This window comes from Malaclemys terrapin, chromosome 3 (genome assembly GCF_027887155.1).
Source record: "Malaclemys terrapin pileata isolate rMalTer1 chromosome 3, rMalTer1.hap1, whole genome shotgun sequence".
Taxonomy (NCBI): Eukaryota; Metazoa; Chordata; order Testudines; family Emydidae; genus Malaclemys; species Malaclemys terrapin.
The window spans coordinates 50,685,164-50,705,251 of NC_071507.1; the positions used below are offsets into that span (position 1 = coordinate 50,685,164).

The window sequence follows — 20,088 nt, forward strand, 5'->3', positions numbered from 1 at the left end:
AGTATATACAGTAGTAGGGCTGGCAGCAAGTCCTGCCTGAGATCACCAACCCTGAGCCTCTGTTTACACCAGGGGTCGGCAACGTTTGGCACGCGGCTCCCCAGGGTAAGCACCCTGGCGGGCCGGGCCAGTTTTATTTACCTGCTGACGCGGCAGGTTTGGCCGATCGCGGCCCCCACTGGCCGCGGTTCGCTGTCCCAGGCCAATGGGGGCAGCAAGAAGCGGTGCGGGCGAGCGATGTGCTGGATGTGAGTATATATGCATGATAGCCTAATTTTAGAGTGGTCAAACATCACTTTCAAGTGCTATTAGTAGGAATTCTGGGTAATGGTAGAGAGAGAATTTGCACATGCATCTCTTGCCACAGCAACAATTCCATGGTGAAGCATTGTTAGATCAGAAGTCTATGAGCCAGGTACTTCTGAGGTACAATCCTTGGTCTCACAACCACGTGAACACTAATTTTAAAAAACTTCCATATTGTAGACAGGGCCTAGGAATAAATACTAAGGTGTACTGTAGGTAGTTCTGTAGGTTTACTTAAAATATTTCTGAAATTAATGTTTTCCTCTTAACTAAGGTATAGTTACTACTGCGGATGATACTGTGAAGATTGAAAGTCCTCACTTAGAAGCAGATCCTGCTGTACCTCATATAACTCTCAATGATGTGGCTGTTTTAGCTAAAGAAAACATGCGACCATTCACAGATCTTGTAAGTACAGTATGGCATGTACTTTTTAAAATTTATTTAATTTTATGTTGATTTTTTTTTTAAAATTGAGCATTCATAGTTGGCCTACTGGGGCATCTCCAAAACAATTTTGTGAAACACTGTATGAAAAATGTATAAAATGAAAATTGGGTTGTTTGCAAAGAAAGCTGTTTAGGGAGCGGAGGACTATAGACTGGCTTCAGAAAAACAGATACCTGCGGCATTAAAATGACCCAATCCAAACTGAAAATTGTTTATAAAGATGATTCTATTGTAGGAATACATGAAATTAAATTCGGTGTGAGAGTTCTGAGGGCTCGTATAAACAGAGAAGTTGCACCACTTTAGCTTGAATGGGTTGAAAACTGTCTCTGTTTAGCTTGGATTTGTATATCTACAGGCACAAGCTAAACTTGGCATGTGCCCCCACGCAAGTTGTACCGGGTAATTAAAATGATATAAAATCACCCCCCTTAGTGCTCGGTGCCCGCTGGGGGTAGCCGGGGACAGCGGGACAGGTCAGCCCGGCCGAAGGGCTGGCTGGGGCTCTCTCGCACCTGCGTAGGCTAGGCAGGGGGAGCGGACTGTGATTGCAGACACGCCCGGCAGTTCCGGACACGGAGCCGTCTCTCCTCCGGCGCAGCCTCTGACAGGCCCGGGCGCCGGCTGGGGAACTGCAGCCCCAGGCCCGGCTGCGCGCGGAGCACAAGGGATCGCGGCTCGCGCACGGCCCGGCCCCGCTCCGCCCGGGGGGAGGCGGCGTAGATTCGGAGCCGCTTCCGGGTTCCCGCGCCTCCCCTGCCGGCGCCGGGCGATGACGCGAGAGGCCGGCGCCGGGGTCACCGTGAGGTGACGTGTTGTTGTAGGCGAGCGAAGGAGGCGAAGTTCGCTCAGCGCCGCCAACCGCCGCCCCCCTCCCCATGGAGCCCGCGGCCCCCTCCAGCCCGCCCGGGGCAGCCGCCACCGCCGCGGGCCCCGCCGCGCTCCTGCTGGGGCCCCTGTCCCGCGGATACGCCGCCCTCACGGGCCGGCTGCTGCAGGTGGGAGCGCTTCCCTTCCCCTGCCCCTCCCCCTTCCCCGGGCGGCTCGCGTGGATTCCCCTGAGCGCGAGCCGGGGCCCGAACCCCCTTCCCCCCCTTTGCACGGCGCCTCCCAGGGGGTAGCGAGCGCTGTGAGCTTGGGCCGCAGTCACCGCTACACCCGCCGGCCTGTTCCCCTCCCCCTTCCCGTCATAACCCCCTGACGCGGCGGGGCAGCGAGCCGGCCCGGAAGCCGGGCCTGGGGCGGGGACGGAGTGGGGCTGGCCCCTCCTCGCGTGGAGGTGGTGGGTCCGTTGTCGCTGGGGGGTGGGAAGGAGAAGATGGCTGGGTATTGAGAGCTAGGCCTCGGGTGCGTTGGGGGAGCAAGAGTCTTCGTTTCCTCAATGTTCAGTAACTTCCCAGCCAGGGAATAAATTCTCTTGCGATTACTTGTTCTTTCCATTTTACTGCGGTTTATGTTATCACCGTTAGCTACATATAGCCCATTATAATGCTGTCATGGATTTCCGCTTTCTGTTAGGTCACTCCCATTCTCCCAGAATTTCACAAATGACTTTTACCTAAAGCTTGCAGGTATGAGAAACAAAGTAGGAAAATCGGTAGATGTAACATTAGATGGACTATTTTGGGGTGTATTGTCTTTCGTTTGGGCTTGTGGGTTGGTGGTATGATTTTTTTGCACATAAGTGCATTGTATATTCAAAAAGACTGTTGAAACAAGACAGATCTCTGGATGAGCTGGATCTTTGGCCTTTAACATTTAATTTTTCAAAGGTTATGGAAGATTGCATGTTTTAGTTGTGTGGCTAAAAAGAGGACTCAGTGGCTAAATGTGTTAAAACAAAATTGTCTTATCCAACCTAACTTTTATATCAGGGATGGGAAGAGACCATTTGGCAAGGATGAAGCTAGGGGAGTGAGAAAATGTTCAGACTATCAAGCTTATATTTTCTTATGGGTTCAGTATTGTGCTAATGATGGGAAATATAAAAAGGAATGACTTCATGTGCTGAAAAGCTAATTGATTAGTTATCTGTAACTATAAATGTGATCCACTTGGCCTTGTTTTTAAAAAGAAGTTGGTGGCTTCTAGGGAGTGTTGGTTGGTTAAATTGCATAGAAGCCCCTAACTTCCAGGTTCTTCAGATATTCAAACATTTTTTTTCAAGTAGAAATGTGATCGGATTGCTTGCATCTGTGTTGTCAAACCCAACCATCAAGCTTCTTCATGGCTCCACAGATGCTTCTTTAGGCTAATTACATTTCCTTGGCATGTTCTAGCACTGAGCTCTTTGCAGGCCATTTGAGACAATTATGACTACCCTAGAAGGTTTTGGATAGTCCTCTCTGGTTTTATGACTAGAAGATGAAGTTTTCCTTCTTTTGCTCTTTCTGTGTATTTTATTAAAAGGTCTTTAAAAAAAAAAAAAATTGTTCATGGTTGTCAACCCTGTTGTTTTAGTTGGTTGCCACACTGCCTGAGGACATTCGGCCTGGGCCTGACTTCCATGGACTTCCATGGGAGCCCATCATTATCACTGCCTTGGTGGGAATTGCTACTCTAGGTATACTGTTCTGGAGAACCTGCCTTTCAGTGAGTACACTTTAAGTTTATGAGCGTACTGATGTTTAGTACTTTGTGATGTTGGGCCCTTATGGCTGAATACTTGTAATGCTACAAGTATCAAAGCAATATTTTTCTTTCCTTTCCCATTTAGATAATTAACATTAATTTAGTGTTTAACAGTTTCTTTTAAAACTGAAACCAATATTCTTTAATTTGTGGAGTGAGTCTATCAAACTATCACAGTGAAAATTTCAGTAACAGTCAATATATAGTTCCAAGATTGCAGGAAGTTGTTATGGAAACCTTAGAATGCTGAGGAAGAGTAAAATTGCCTATGGAAATTGTGCCTCCTAAGTGCCTGATCCAATCCCCAACCAACTACATAACAAGCATTTGACCACTCAGCTGACCATTTTCAGTTCCCTGGTAGGAGATCTAGTCTTCATTGCAACTGCAGAGCCCCTCCATAATCCACTTCTTGCCCACTCCACACAGAATGTTTCACATTTCCCTTTTCCACAAACAAATGTCTGGGCAACATATTTATCCCTGACCAGCCTTCAAATGTACTTTCTTTTCCAGTGTCATCCATTTGGGAATTAGCATTTAAAGTTAGATTGCTAAAGTGACAATTTATTTTGCGACCTTTAAATTAAGTGAGAATAAACACTTAAATTCTATACATTTGACTACGCCTCTTACTGTGTAAAGTAGAATAATATGGAAAACAAACATGTTTTGGGACAGCATTGATTTTTTTCATCACTCTAGCTTTGTTGCTTAATGCACTGATTCTGGATCTCACGCAAAGTCGTCTTAATTTTTAAGGGCATAAGAAGGAGAGTTTTATGTCTTTTTAGTAGTAGTTGCTTGGAAAATAGTAATTTCTGTACAAATGTAGTTCATTTTAACTAGTTGATTGCAGCTAGGTTTGTGTGCTCCCTCCCCTCCTCCCCCCAACATCTGCAAATTTGGGATGATCGTTTGATGTACAGTTGGTTAATTTTTTATTAATTTATTCTAATTTGGGTTATTTGTGCCCTCCTAATGGTTGAATAAACAGTTCTTTACCCAGGCTCTGAAATAGGGTATTAGCCTAGAAGCTTTTCTTAGCTAAGCTTGTTTATTCAATGTTACTTGACACTTTAATTGACAGAGATAGATATGTAGATCTTTCAATATGCTAATTCAGGCCACATACACTTAAGGCTAACAATCTCCCTCTTACAGTTGTTTTTCCCCCCTTTGGGGAGGGATTCATAGAAGCCTTTGAATAACTCTTTTTGTGACCAGTTCCTTTTATTCTTGTTTTCTCCTGTAGGTAAAGAGTAGAATGTATCAAGGTAAGATGCTTTATGCTTTTCAGTGTTCTTAGTGTCGTTTAAACACTTTGAACACATGTTATGAGGGCTAAGTATTAGTCTTCTTTTCCTTTTCAAGAGAACACATAGCTAAGATCTTTGTATATGCTAAGGGAAGCCAGCATGAGCCATGTGTGCCGTGCTGTGGCAGTGCTTATCTTTTAATATTAAGGTGCCGCATGGATTGGCTGCCTGGATTAAGATGAAACATTGGATACTAGGGCTTCTGATTGCTACAGCCCACACCTCCAAGTTAAGGATAAAGGCAGCAGCCACGAGCAACAATTCAAATACCACCCTCAGTAGGGCGGAGGTTGGCTGTCAAAACCCCATGTGTAGTGGGGAGGAGAGGGGCAGCAGTTGCACTGCAGTTTATGGGTTACTGGAGCAATAACTGGTGCCCCATGCCATGGAGGGGTAGGATGCATAACTTCCTTGCAGAAATTGTCACGGAGGAAGCTGGAGGTTTTGAAAACTGGAAACGGGAGAATTGGCGCTTATGACACCTAGGGAGATGTGGGAGGCAATTTGGGACTTGGATAAGCATACTAGCTGGATGTTTCTGCGAAAAAGATTAGGTTTCAGTGTCAATATTATTTTGATGTTAAAGATGATAATTTTAGCAAGCTATTTAGATGGAGGAGCAAGTTCACACCTCTCCAGGCTGTTGCTTCATCAGAGAAATACTCCCTATGAGAACTAAACACAGCTCCATCAAGCTCATCAGCACCGCTCACCAGTTTAGGATCTGCTCATGTTCTCAGTGTTTCCTTCACAGCCATGAGAGGTAGAAACCTTGGCCTAGATTCTCTGCTGCACAGATTTTACTTTTGGTGCAGTAGAGAGAGCCAGCTATCAGGGAGCCATTTGCAGCTCCCTGAGTCTCAGGGCAGATCTGTGCCCCCACCTCAACCCCCACATAAGCTAGAGCTGTCTGAGGTTGCAGTGGTTCCCAAGGAAACATGCGCTGTCTGGGCATAAGCAGAATGTGTCCCTCTCTGACCAGGCTTCCTGTGCTCTGTGAGGAAGGATGTACAGGAGCCAGGTACACCAGCTCTGTACCAACTGAAGTTTCCCCATGGCAGGGGAATTCTTAACTCTGTGTCCAGTTGCTTTCCAACCCTTTTATGTAAATGAAAGCTTAAGTTCTATAGCACAGTTGTGCAGGAAGGAGTGAGTGTTATGGAAAGGCGGCATGCACAAGACCCTGCTTTGTGATATAGTCCTCACTTGAAAACAGTCTACAAAGTGGTGATAGCTGCTTTGAGTTTTCTCTCAGGACGTGGAGTACAATTATTAGATTTATTCTTTTTTCCCTTAGTGACTGAAAAGCAACTTGCTGAAAAGATTAAAAATCTCCTACAAGAAAAAACAGAAATCTTAGAGAAGATGTCAGAATATGACCAAAAGGTATTGCACTATTTGCCTACTTCATGCCTCTTAATTTTCTGTTATTGGTTTACTGTACAGTGAATAAACAGCTAATGCCTTAGCATTATTTCTGTACCCTACATGGCATATTGTCTTCTGTCATGTTTCTCTGTTTGGCATTTGGGACACAGTTTGTAAATAACATGCAGAAAACTTGTATTGTATTACTATTTGTTGTTTGTACCTCCTGTGTTATAATCTTATTCCTTCTGTGCACCTAGATTAAGGAAGCCAAGGAATCTGTGAAGGTGGCCCAGAAACAGAACACTAGTCTCTCAGATGAAGCTGCAGGACTTAAGGTAAAGAGCAGCTCATGCTTTCTATGATGTGCCTGAAAATATACAAATACTGTTCTTTAGTTGGTTGGGAATTGTTTCTATTACAGGACGTTATCAAGGGGCTTGAAGAAACAAACCATCTCCTAGATGACAGATTGAGAAATTTGCACACAATGCTAGAAACAGAGAGACAGCAGAATGTGAAGAAAGAGGACAAAGTAAGATATCAATAATGGCTGGTGGTGCCTAATGGGGTTTAGCTCGGGGTCGCTGTGCCTGAATTGTCTAGGTGAGGAGGGCTGAGTGAACTAGTTCAGAAAAAGAACTGAGGTAAACCTTCTCCCAAAATTCAAAGTAGAGTTTTGTCTGACTTTTTATTCACGTGATTCTGCACTTTCTTGTCTCAACCAAAAGTAGAAACACTGAAATCCAAAGAGAGAGAGTGCTTTCTGGGATTTCCTGGCAATATTGGTTTCAGACTATGTTCCAATAGTTATCCTAACTGATCTGAAATTTCACCACCTCCCTAGGAACCTCAATTTTGTTCCGAGGATGAAGTTTTCTAAGGTCTCCCTTGCCCTTATCCAAGTCTTTCCATGTTGATCCTCCTAACACAAAAGATATGTCTCCATGCCTGGGGAGACAAACGTGCCCTAGCTCTGGTCTTGGGGTTGCCAGGGCTGGCATTACACTTGCTTGGGCCAAAGCCCGAGCCCCACCACCTGGGGCTTCAGGCTTGGCTTTGCCTCCCCACACCCCAGGGCGATCGGGCTCAGGCTTCAGTCCCCCCCCCCCCCCCAACTTCACCCCCCCGGGAGTCATGTAGTAATTTTTGTTGTCAGAAGGAGGTTGCAGTGCAATGAAGTTTGAGAACCCCTGAACTAGCATATTCAAAGCAGCAGCCTGGATGTTGCAGCATGAGCTACCCACCTGAGTACGGACCGTAGGCGTATGGTGGGCATGTATTCAGCAGCAAGCCTGTTTCTCAATATCCGCATCGCTATTTTTAGCATGCTAGTTTGAGTCTGTGTGTCCTGGGAGGCATGGCACCAGCTGCAATGTAGACATACCCAAAGATGACTAAACTCAGATTTCATTGAGTTTCAGTGTTACGTTTTTCATTTGGTCAAAGTTGTTGCTAGGTGGCAGCAGCAAACTGCACCTTTCACTTCAGGCTGGAGAAACTGATCCTGAAACACTATTAGTCTAGAAAGCAAGGGGCGTAGCTTGGAACCCAAGCTGATACTTTTTTTTAATTCCCCTGCCCCTGGTGTGGCAACGTCTTGTGCTCCAGTTAGTCTGAGGGCTGGCTCTGAAAATCTAGTTTGGTTGGAGTTTCAGGTATGTTCAAATACCTCGAAAATATATTCTTTAATGGTAACTGAAATTAAATTTCAATTGTGAAGCTAAAATGGAGTCACCTTTAATTCTTTCTTATGCAGATATTTGAAATGCAGAAGTCTTTGGAGAAACTCCAAGAAGTTATCATGCTGCATTCTGTAGAGCTTTCGGAGGTAAAGCACTTTCTAGATCTTCCTTCAGAGTCCTTCACAGAAGCTGGTTTTTGTACCAGCTATCTTCATGTATTAAGATTGTGACCTTAAGCACTCCTGTATTCACACCTTACCTAAATTCCCTCTAAGCTGCGCAGCTGCCTAATAAGCACCGCACTGATGCTCAGGGCTGTGGTGGGGAGAGATGCCCCTCCTCAAGCCCTGGACCTGCTGCGACCGGGGGAGAGGCGCCTCTCCCTCCCAGCCCAGGTGCTACTGCTGGGGAAGAGAGCTGTGGGGGAATCCTCTCTCCCCACCATAGCCCCCAGGAGCCACCCTGCACCTAAGCCCCTCATCCCCAGACCCACCCCAGAGCCTACCCCCCCAGCCGGAGCCATCACCCCCCCACATCCCAACCCTCTGCCCCAGCCCTGAGCCCCCTCCTACAATCTGAACCCCTCTGCCCCACCCTGCCAAAATAATTTTGTTATGTGCACCAATATGGAGATGATGTGTCACACATCACGTCCATATTGGTGCATATATCAAAATTCATTCCCCACATGGGTGGGAAAGATTAGAGGGAACACTGCATCTTACACATTGTTTTAATAATCTTTGTACAAAATATGCTTTCTGAAGTATCATTTTCAAATCTAGTAACTCACTGATGGTTAATGTTCTGGTGTGATGTATGTACACAGTGGTTATTAAGAGTTATGGATATATACTGGAATTACGATTAAAGTGTGTTTAAACCAGGCCAGTCAGGGAGAGATAGTAAACAAGTCAACCTCCGACAAAGAAATGTGTATTTGATTTTCTGACCAGTCCAGTCTTCAGGTAAAGACAATGAAGGTCCATTTTTACATATTAAGTAAACATAGCTATTAAGCTAACAAGTGGGGAAGAAAGAGCATGGAGCTTCTGTTACCACCAGACTCCATGTCACCTTTCTCACAGCTTGAATAAACTTTACTTTGAAGAGTAACCCTCAGAAGAATTCATTTCAAAGTTTTTCTGGGGTATAAAGGTGGGGGTTAAACCACAAGTGATAAACAATTAAATCAACTGATTTATAATACAGTAACATTGTATACAAAGTGCATAGAGTGAGGTCTTTTCTAGATGCTAATGACACACTGGTGGGTGATAGAATTGTGAAATATATATATATTAACACTATATGAGGAAATATGGATACTTGATATTTTAAAGACTGGCAAAACAGGGAGAAACAGGTTCCCTTTACTAGACTAGAGAGAAGGCAGCTATTTACCTGTCTTCTGTGTAAATTAAGCATAGTGGAAAACAAAACAGTAGATGCCCCATTTACATGCAGGGGGATGGGAAGCCCACAGGAAGGAAAGAACTGCATGAGGTTACCGTTCCTCTTCAAACAAAGTAATTGAACTTTGGAAGATAAGTAAGGAGAGAAGCCATTTTTGGCATCTATCACTAGACAGACGTAAGGGAACACAGCTCTTGCAAGCTGAGAAAAAGGAGTCCTTGGAGGAGGCGGGTGTTTGACATCTCTGGGAACTAAATATAGGTGAGAAACTTGCTTAGGCAAAGACTGTACCTTGCTAGATTTAAACTTTAGACTTTTAGATGCATGTATTCACTTTTGTTTTACTTGTAACCCTTTCTAACTTTATTCTTTTACATGGCATCACTTAAACTATGTTCTAATGCTAATAAATGTGTTTTAGTCTTACTATAAACCAACTCAGTGCTGTGTTTAAATGGAAGGGTGTATTTATCCCAGTTAAGTGTGGTGTGCTTTGTGTCTTTAGAGGAACAAACAAACCTTTATTATTTCTCTGAACTATCCAGGAAGTTACTGGACATTACAGAGCAAATGGTTTGGGGAAAATTCAGGATATTGAGTGTGTTGGTGTCACCTTGCTGGTTATTTTAAAAAAAAAAAGGGTGGGTGGGTGGGTAGAAGCCAGAGTGGGACCGTAGACAGACTCCTGGGGTCAGAGCTGCTGAACCAGGGCTGTCTACCACATGGACACATCAAACTGAATGCTTGTAGTTTGGTTGTAAGCATCCCAGGTTGGGAACTACAACAGCAAAGCATTGTGAGGCACCCAGGGTTGCAGGGCAAGCAGTGACACGACCCCTCACCAGTCTCAATTGCACCCTCAGAGCGTCACAAATACCCGATAGCAAACCTTAACCTACCAAATTTTTTGGAGGGGGGGTGTGTGGGTGGGTGGGTTGCTTTTAACATATTTTTTTTATATACTATAATCCGTAACATACAATTCTTAAATGACATGTTGAAATTTTTTAGGTTCAAATAGTCCTCAATGAAGCTAAACTAAGTGAAGAAAAGGTGAAGTCTGAGCTTCGTCATGTACAGGAAGAGAATGCTAGACTCAAAAAGAGAAAGGAGCAAGTAAGCATCACTAGTCTTTTGACATTACCTCTGTTTCTTCCTTGAATTCTGTAATATTTTACACTGTGCACTAGGTCTGTTGGAAAACTGAGTACTTTGTTTAAAAAAAAAAAATTGTCCCACAATTATTTCTCCTGCAATTAATTCTTGTTGTCAAATACTAGAATAAATAAACCTATGGGATTTTTAAGGAGGTTTCCACAGCACATGCAGATCTTAAACGGTTGCTTTTCAAGTATTTATACACTGATACACCAAGCCTTTCCACACTTTGTGGTCTTAGCACATTCCTTCCTATCATCCTAATACTAGTATCTTATGTTGATTGGATCATCCTGGTATGAGTCAGAGGTATGATAAAACTCAAGTCCACTATTTCAGAGTTAGCCCTGATTGACAGATGTCTTACAAAGCTTTGCAGGCAGATTGATTCCCATTTGTATGTTGTGAAAGCTTCACCAGTTCCAGTGAGCCAACTGCTAACCCTTCTATGAAATTGTTGCTATGTTGATGTGATGGCCGGTGTCTGATCAGAAGCAATATTTCAGACGCTAATGTTACCACTTACAGACAGGGCCGAGTGAAGCCATTGTGAAGAATTGCTACTCTTGCTAGATATTGGAATGCAAGAGGCCATTCTGAAGCTATGTCTTTTCCTTGATACTGAAACATGACCCATTTTGTACAGTGATCCATCTTTGTAGCAAAAGCTACCTCTTGTGTTGTGTGTCTGTCTTCTGCCCCTCTTTAGATTGATTACTATGTTAGGGGTGTGGCTGGAATGCTGGTAACCTTCAGTTAATTTCTACTATTTAGAAGCAAATGAGCACTTTGACTCTAATGTTGAATATTAGATGTGTGAAGAAAACTAAAATTCGTAGAACTATGTAACAATACAAGTTGAAGAAAATTTTCTAGCACCCGGATTTTCAAGTAGTCCGAGGATGATCTATCCTCTCAAGTTAAATGTCAAGTTAATTTAAGCACACACTCTCCATAGTCACTGGTGATCAGTTACCATTTCAAAGTTGGCAATACACTCTACATACATAGTACTTAAAAAATAAGCCAAAAATCATGCTGACTTGTTGCTTTTTTAGCTGCTACAAGAAGCAGAAGGCTGGAGTGAGAGACACACTGAGCTCAGTGAACAGATCAAACTGTATCAGAAGTCTCAGAAGGACATAGAAGAAGCACTCGCCTACAAGGAAAATGAAATCGAAGTATGTTCTTGCTAAAGAGCAACCATCTTAAATATTCCATATGTTAAATGGCTGAACTACTCTGCAAAAGTAGAGTGGCTTCTATTTATTGTTCGTTTGATTTCTTCATTAGGTTTTGACTAACTGCATTATGCAGCTAAAGCAATTTGATGCAGATTCTGAGGCCAAGAAGGATGGAGAAGGAAATGGATGGGACACAGGAGACGATCTGGCCAATGGAGAACTGCCAGGTATAGAGATCTTAAATAATGGCTGGCTTGTGCATGCAGCAATTAAACATATATAGATGATGAGGTAGTGCTCTCAAATCATATCAGGGGAGAGGTACAGAATATGTTTAGGTAATAGATAATCTGTTATGAGCATCTGTTTTATGTTCTGCTTTGAGATTAAATCTCTCTCCTAATTTCAGGACTAAAATGGTCATTGGTCAAAGTATAGGATTTGTTATAATCACTAAGAGGAGTTGCCTGAGTGAGGGGCGTGTTTAAAGGCTAGTGTAGCAAGACTAGCAATTAATAACTTTCAGAAAACTAAGATCTCAGCTTTGCAATAGTATGCTGCATTTATTTCTAATGTGAGTACTTCAAGATAGTAGACCTTTTTTAAAAAAATCAAGATGTTAATTGAAATGAGTTATTTTAATCTGTTCACTTCCAACTGTTTAGCAGCTGAGATCTTGCAACTTCAATTTAGAGATTTAGACTGAGATTGTTCAAAGCAGCATTGGGGATTTGGATGCCCCACTGGCTTCCAAATCCCCAGTGTGTCATTGAAATCTTAACCTTGGCACCCTATGCAATTTGGAGGCTGGAATACCAGGTTTTCAGGTGCTAGGGGAAAAAAAAACACTGTCCACAAGAACAGCTACCAAATTCATGTTAGAACTAAAGGGTGTTGGGGGTGAGGGGAATTGTAATCAGAACTCACTCTTTGGATCAGTAAAATGTCTTTAAGGACTAATAACTTGTCCCAAATGATGGTCCTGGAACAGTGATATGAGAGATTTAAAGTCTTGATTCTGTTCTTGTTTCAGTATTAAAATATTTGTCAGATAATTTTTTTAAAACTCTGTATTTTCTAAACAATATTCGAGAGAAGAGACTACAAAACAAGTAGTTGTTTTCCTTTTCTCTTCTAGATAACCGGAGTGAGAAGATGAAGAATCAGATTAAGCAGATGATGGATGTCTCAAGGGTATACTCCATTATGTTGTTTAACAAATAGAATTAAAAGTTATGTGGGAACTATTTAAGTTTATAAAATACTCGTTTCCCTCTTTACAGGTAAAAACAACATTATCTATAGTTGAAGAAGATAGAGATCTTTTGCAATCCAAACTGAGTGATGAAATAGCAGCAAGGCATGAGCTAGAAGGTGAGCTCTGCAAAAGAGCCACTTAGTGTGAAATACTCTGTGTGATTTATAAATTTGCTTGATAGCAGTTCCTGTCACTGCCTTATGGGCCTCTTTGTCTCCTGCAGAGCAAATAAAAAAGCTGGAACATGATTCCTGTTCACTACAGACAGCCAAAGCTCGATTTGAAAATGAATGTAAAACTCTGCAACAGAAGGTGGAAATTCTCAATGAGCTCTATCAACAGAAGGAGATGGCGCTTCAAAAGTAAGCTTTGTTTCCGTTCCTAAAGGTGGAGTAGTTACTCTTTCCCATCTGCCTATATAAGATGCACCATCTAACTGTTTCTTCTCTGTTCTATCCTCACTTTGAGTTGCTTGGTTAAATTTTTATATACAAAACTCTCATGGAGTGGTGATAGACACTGCTTAGATAAGGTTGAAGCTAGCTTCTGGTTGTAAGCCCAGTATATGACCACAGCTTCCCCAGAAACTTGACTTTCTTGAAATTTTCACATATCTGCTCCTAGAGTAGAAGCTTTTGGGGGGGAAGTTTTGCTGAAAACTTTTGATTTACCTTATCTCTAAACAGTTTATCTTACAAACTCCTTATTTGTGATGGTGTTCTTACTGAGAAGTTCCTTTTTAGTATCTTGCAGAGAGAATAGTAAATACATTTCTGTTCTGTAATCAGGGGATCAGTTTTTCCACTAACTTTTCAGCATTGCATTTTGCCTTTTGCATCTATTTTTGCAGTTTTAGGGAGAAAGTTAAGATGGGTAGGCAATGTCTGGTAGAGTGAGTGGTGAAGGATTAGACCAGGTCTACACTATAAACGTACATCAGCGTTACTACGTCACCGAGGGATGTGAAAAATCCACACTCCTGAGCAACGCAGTTATTCCAACCTAGCCCCCCAGTGTAGACAGTGGTTTGTCAATGGGAGGGCTTCTCTCATTGACATAGCTTCCACTTCTTGCAGAGATGGATTAACTACTCCAAAAGGAGAAGCTCTCCTGTCAGTGTAGTAGCGTCTTCGCTGAAGTGCTACAGTGTAGATATGCCCTCAAGCAGCACTGGGAAGTTAGTTAGATCCCTTAACTGTTCATTCCCCATTTGTTAATGTTTGGATTTTTTTTAAGTTGCAGAAATGTTGTTAAAAGTACAAACCTGCTTCTTTGGTAGGGGGACATGAGCTGGACTCTGAGCCACACTTTCAGCTAAAGGGCAAATGTGACTAAGAATAACCCAGTTCTGGAAGAGACAAATGTTTAAAACTCTGTTTATGTGGAAGAAAATCAGTAAGGGATGGAAGCTTAAGGTACTATAAGGCTGTCACAAACAGGACATAGTACCAAAGAAATTGCCTTACCTGATTGGAGTAGATGGACCCTGCTCCAGAGTCCAGTAACTGACAATGGCCAACATCAGTTCTTTCAGAGGAGGGTGTAGGAAACCCTGCAGGAGGCAGTTATGGGACAACTTGCCCTCAGGGAAAGTTTCCTTCTAGCCCCCTTGGCTCGTGCCTTGAAGCATGAGGATTCAGATCCTTTCCAAAACTGATTTTTTAAAATGAATTTACTGTTAACTCGGGATAATCCTCTCATCCATTTAATACTCTTTGCAAAACTAATCTGAATGAAACACTTTCAGTGGACAATGCTCATCCTCTGGGAAGTCTTTCCAAATATAGCTAATAAGTAAGGCAAAGATTTTATCATGGTTATTTTTAGTAAAAGTCACGACCGCAATAACCAAAAATTCACGGAAGCCTGTGAACTGTCCCTTATTAAAAATAACTATGACAAAATGGGGAGGGAGGAGGGTCCAGCCCCCACTGCTGCTGGGGGCTCCAAGGTACCCCCACCTATGGTGGCTCAGAGCATAGGGTCGTCCTCCCCCCCACCCCCCAGCAGCTTGGAGCTGTGGGATCTGCCTGTGATAGCTAGGAGCTGCAGGAAGTTGCCCACGCTGGCTGGGAGCCGTGGGGTGGTCCTGCTGCTGCTGGGGGCGGCATCCCTCCTGGGGAATGTGGTGGTGGTGGGGGCCCTGCTGGCTGACGGCTCCAGTCCCGCTGCCCCAGGGCTGAAGTGAAAATGTCACGAGGTCTCCGGAAGTCACTGATTCTGTGATTTCCATGACCTCTGTGATAACATCTTAGCCTTACTAATAAGGAAATCACCCACCCGAAAGCAGCTGCTAGTAGTAATTAGGTTTAGAGTTCTTTTTTGAGAGAGTTACTTTTAGAGTTGCCTGTAACTTGGATACTTCAGACTGATTGCAAAGGAGTCAGAAGAAGGCGAGTGGGAACTAAACACAAGGTGAACAAGAGGCGCTGGTAATCGGTCACATAATAATAGTAATTGGCAGGGAGACTTTTTACCAGAGGCTTCAGTTCCCTTCAATAACTGTTGCAGAGAGAGGATGTTTTCTCTCTGCTCTGTTCCCAGACCCCCCCAAATCCCCATTTACTTGTACTTACACACCTTCTTGAGCCATTTGGATGTCAAGTGTAGAATCTGTCCATCTCCTTATCAGTGTCTTTCTATAGAGTTAAATTAACATCTGTCATCTGCACAGCTCTAGATAAGGAAAACTCTCCCACAAACAGAGAAATTGGGAGTTGTAGAGCTGAGCTACCTACTAGTAACAGACCTCTGAGGCTCTCTCTCTCCTGGTCAGCTCTACACCTGAGATTTTGGGTTCTCAGGATATAGATTTGGTTTGCTTGTCTGGCTCAGAAGGCTGTGAATATTCTGGGTCCTGAACATTTTTCTCCTCTTTTGTACACGTTTCTCTAGTGCAGTGGTGGGCAACTGTCAGGTTAATCCACTGGCAGGCCGCCAGGCACTTTGTTTACATTTGCACAGCCGCCCGCAGCTCCCAGTGGCCTTGGTTTGCCGTTCCCGGCCAATGGGAGCTGCAGGAAGCTGTGCAAATGTAAACAAACTATCTTGCAGCCCACCAGCAGATTACCCTGGTGGGCTGCAGGTTGCCCACCACTTCTCTAGTGTCTCCTTTCTTCTTGTAGGTAGAAGGCATGAGATACAGCCAGCTGGGTTTCTAGTTTTCAGCTGTAAGATCTTAGATGTGTAGCGTAGTGAAGTAACTTTCTCTCTCTTCTGTCCAGGAAGCTGACCCAGGAGGAGTACGAGCGTCAAGAGAAGGAGCAGAAATTGTCTGCTGCAGATGAAAAAGCAGTGTTGGCTGTTGAGGAAGTGAAAGTTTACAAGTAATTTCAGTTACTGGAGCTTCACAGTGTTCTAACTTTGGATATTGGGGGAATTTTTCTTTTTAATCTTTCATATTTTATAGGCAAAGAATTCTGGAAATGGAGGAAGAGCTGAAAAAAACCGAGAGGTCTTATAAAAACCAGGTAAAAGATATTCCTGCTCATTGGTTATAGTTGGCTTTTTTATATTGTATTATTACATCTTTTTATTATTAATTATTATTATATATTCTGATATATGGTGATGAGTGTGGGATAGAGTAAATATTGGATAAACCAAGCTAAAACCATTTTTTTCCTTTTTCTTAAATCTAAGATTGCTGGTCATGAGAAGAAGGCCCATGACAATTGGGTAAGAGCGTGTTCCTTTTTCTGACCCTTGTACTACAGTTCCTAAATAGTCTGCAATGTTAGATTTATTTAATTTGCATTTAGCTTCCTGAGTGGAGCAGTTCATGCAGTTGGCAAAACAGATTGAAACTTTGGTGGCTTATTTTTTGGTCCCAAATGCATTCAGTTTCCACATTACCGTTTTTTCTCTTTTCCTGAACAGCTCATTGCCCGCTCTGCAGAGAGAGCTTTGGCTGAAGAAAAGAGAGAAGCTGCCAACCTGAGGCAAAAGTAAGCATGTGACAAGCTATTCGTGGAGCTCAGTCAAATGTGCTCAGCACTATTTGGGCACAAATGAAAGGAAGTCGCAGTCCTGTCCCAAGTAGCTTACACTTTCTAGATTAAACAAGCAGGTCAGCCATACCATTAATTTGAGTCAGTGATGCACCTTTTTAAAATTCACTTGACTACTAAATATATCTTCATGCTGAAAGACATTAGTAAGCTTTTACAATGCAGGTGGCCTGAATAACAGACAAAGCATACTCAAAATAATTATTTTTTAACTTGTGCTTATTTTTTAGATTAATAGAAGTGAACCAAAAAATTGCAATGCTTCAAAGACCATTAATTGTAAAACCGACTGCAGGCAGACCTGACCGTCAAGTCCCAGCACGGAGAGGTAAATACTGCTCTTCCCTCCTTCGCCTGCAACCTTCTTCTAAAGATTGTGAAGTCCTGGGTGTATTTGCTCTAAATATTTAGAGTAAAATAACTGCTGGATTAATGAAGTACTGTTGCACCCTTTACACAGGTCCACTGAGCCGTGATGGCTCTTTTGGGCCATCACCTGTGAGTGGAGGAGGTCCTTCCCCGCCATTGATGATGGAAGCTCCTGGTCAGCCCCTCTCTGCCACACGAAGGGAAGGTTCAAGAAGTGAATTTGGTAAGGAGTGAAACTTCTCCTGCAGCCATAGACATTTATGGGAGGAAGCAATGAACACAAGAATTCAGAGGTCTAATCTCAGTTCCCACTTGTGCCCTTGCACAAGTCAATTGACTTCTGTGCCTGTCTATCCTTATTTGAGAGAGGTGTTGAGAATGTATTATCGTTGGTGGAGCTCTTGGAGAAATACTCAAATGCTAAATATTGCCTTTTACTAGCGCTTATTGTTCCTAGACAGTATTACCAGTGAACTGCAAGAGAGAACTTGAGTAAAGCTGGCATATACAGTGACTGCCCTCACTTTAACCACGTTGAGAGGGGTAGTCAGCACAAAAAGGCATTGTATGACTCTCGTTCTTGAAATTATTTTTTTCGTCTTGTGAAATTCTCTGGATAGGGTTAATCGTATCTGTGGTGTTGCAGAACAGTGCATTCTGGGATGTCCCTGGCAAACCAGAAAGGGTCAGAAACTCATGCAGCACAAGTTTACGGGTGCATGTTAATTTTCATTTTAGCTTTGAAGCTTATTGTTTAACGTATGGGTTAGTCCAAATACAAATTTTGTTGAAAAGAAACTCTAGTCTGAAAGTCTCAGTACTACTGAGATCAAGGGGGGGCCTGGTAGAGCATTTGACTTTTTTGTTTTTAATGAGCTTAGTTTCAGCTAGAGATTCCATCAGTTATACGTGTACATAGATGCATTTACACCTCTGAGTTTTTCACATGCAAAAGAGTGATTGGAGAGACTGCTTCTGTCCACATTAGATTAAGTAATGAGCTTACCTTCACTGTAAGGGTTCACTTGTTTAAAAAAAAAAAAAAATCCATTTCTTACTCAAATAATCCAAAATGCTACACCTTGTGAAAATGCTTCAAAATCTATGCTGTTTTATTGCTGGAGGTGCTGAAGTGACAACCCCTTGCCTAAGGAAGGATTTCCTGCACTTTCACTGCTGGCTCACAGGGGGATAGTGCTGGGAAATTCTGTCTCTATCAAAGGGTTCAAAAGGAAACTGCTCCCAAAGTTTAGTTTTTTCTCTCTCTACCCCTACTGGTGCCACTGAACCTGTATGCAATTAGTGATGTGTAGGGGCTAGTGTACAGAAGATATGGATTTATTATAGAAGTAGCTAGCTGAATTAACAAGTCTGTGTCTGAGCTCTGTGTTTTATATTTCTTTTAATGTACGGTAGTGGATGGCCCTTCAGCTCCAAGGAGGCCACCTGAGCTGTCTGGAAGATCATCTGTCCCAGGTGAGTTACGTGAGCTGTAGCCTCCAACCCCTTCAATAAGCTGTTTATTGACTGGAAACGTGTAATTGAAGGCCCAGGTTCCTCTTCCAAAGCTGAGTAAAGTCATATGAAACTTCTACTTTTCTTACAGATCTTGGCCCTGCTGTAGCAGCCCTGGTCAATAGTGGGCCAAGAACCTCCTCACCTTCCACATCCATGGACGGAGTGGTAAGCAGAAAACTTTTCTTCTGCCACAAGAACACTTTAGGCAGCATTTCTTGTGACCCACTGTACCTGCTGCTTCTCTTCTTAATTGTGTATCATGTTCTATCTTGTCTGTATCCCTTGCCCGTCATTTACTGCCAAAAACAAAAGCAAAACCCTCCCAAAGACTCTGAAGCCCTGTGTGTATCTACTGTTCCGCCTTCATCTTCTGAAGCAGCAGCAGTGAGTATTTGGCAGCTGGATATGGTGCTGGTGCACTCCTTGCTTTGATGGTGAGGAATCAAGGGCATGGTGTTTCAAATTGCTGAATAGCTAAATGCTCTGCAAAACTAACCATGGGTGCTCTGTTTTTAAAGGTTTCTTTACTCCTGTTGATGGCTCAGTTAACGTAACTATGTCTGATTTTTATTGCAATATGATGGAAAACCCTATTGTTTTTGTCAAAGACTGCATGCAAACATTTATCTTTGAGGAGAACTGTAAGAGTAATCCAATGAAATGTGATATTTGTTGCATCTAAATATGTGTGGTACAGAAGGATTTAGATTATCTCTCAACCCGTACTACAGGAAGAAAGGAGTTGTTTTTTAGCATTTAACATCCGGCAATGTGGTATGGGCCTACTGGCATTTTAAAGGGGTAAGCATCTGGGAGCTGAGGTTAGTCATGACTGTGCTGTACCATAGAGCGGTCATCCCAGAAGTTTGTTTAATTTGTATGCATTTGAGTGGCCTAAACTGGATTCTTCAAAAGGCAGCACACTCCATGCTCTGCAAAGGTTTGGGGGAGGTTTGACAACTTGCTGCTCTTTGGCTGTTTTGCCCTTACTTGTGTTTTCTTACCTCTTGGCACTCGGGTTAGTTCTGGTGTTTTAGCATCAGTATATTTGCCTATTGTCACAAATCATATTCTTCACTAAAGTTTCAAACCAACATCTTGAACAGGTGAACCTAGGTCCTAAAGGTCCCCCATCTTTTCCTGGGACACCCATAATGACCTCTCCAGTGACCGGACCTCCGCCACCTCCAATTCGATTTGGAGCACTGCCACCTCCACTGCGTGGGCACTATGGGTCTCGGCCCCTTCCTCTACCCTTAGGTATGATTACCTTATACTTGAGTTTAACTTTACTTCCAGTAGCTCCTCCATATCCGTTTGAAGCAGTGAGAGTCTCTCCTTTAAACACCTAGTGGGCATGTCTACACTGCAATTAAATGTAACGGGGGAGGGTCCAAGAGCCCAGCCCTCAATGTC

General features: G+C 43.0%; 1 protein-coding gene across 3 annotated transcripts in view; it reads left to right on the forward strand.

Annotated features, from left to right (window-relative positions):
• The window catches only part of MIA3 (MIA SH3 domain ER export factor 3), a 37,535-nt gene that overhangs the window by 16,174 nt on the left and 1,273 nt on the right, over positions 1-20,088 (forward strand). The window contains exons 6-28 of one of the 3 annotated variants that reach the window (XM_054021720.1): positions 581-714; positions 3,217-3,348; positions 4,643-4,664; positions 6,004-6,092; positions 6,335-6,412; positions 6,499-6,609; positions 7,834-7,905; positions 10,187-10,291; positions 11,392-11,514; positions 11,627-11,744; positions 12,656-12,711; positions 12,801-12,891; positions 12,999-13,137; positions 16,000-16,101; positions 16,185-16,245; positions 16,418-16,453; positions 16,655-16,722; positions 17,016-17,113; positions 17,246-17,377; positions 18,571-18,630; positions 18,761-18,837; positions 18,985-19,056; positions 19,779-19,932. In XM_054021720.1, the coding sequence (XP_053877695.1) occupies positions 581-714; positions 3,217-3,348; positions 4,643-4,664; positions 6,004-6,092; positions 6,335-6,412; positions 6,499-6,609; positions 7,834-7,905; positions 10,187-10,291; positions 11,392-11,514; positions 11,627-11,744; positions 12,656-12,711; positions 12,801-12,891; positions 12,999-13,137; positions 16,000-16,101; positions 16,185-16,245; positions 16,418-16,453; positions 16,655-16,722; positions 17,016-17,113; positions 17,246-17,377; positions 18,571-18,630; positions 18,761-18,837; positions 18,985-19,056; positions 19,779-19,932 (2,130 nt within the window). Of the gene's footprint in view, positions 1-580; positions 715-1,598; positions 1,755-3,216; positions 3,349-4,642; positions 4,665-6,003; positions 6,093-6,334; positions 6,413-6,498; positions 6,610-7,833; positions 7,906-10,186; positions 10,292-11,391; positions 11,515-11,626; positions 11,745-12,655; positions 12,712-12,800; positions 12,892-12,998; positions 13,138-15,999; positions 16,102-16,184; positions 16,246-16,417; positions 16,454-16,654; positions 16,723-17,015; positions 17,114-17,245; positions 17,378-18,570; positions 18,631-18,760; positions 18,838-18,984; positions 19,057-19,778; positions 19,933-20,088 lie in introns of those variants that run through there. The other 2 variants (XM_054021722.1, XM_054021721.1) reach the window with 2 other exon arrangements.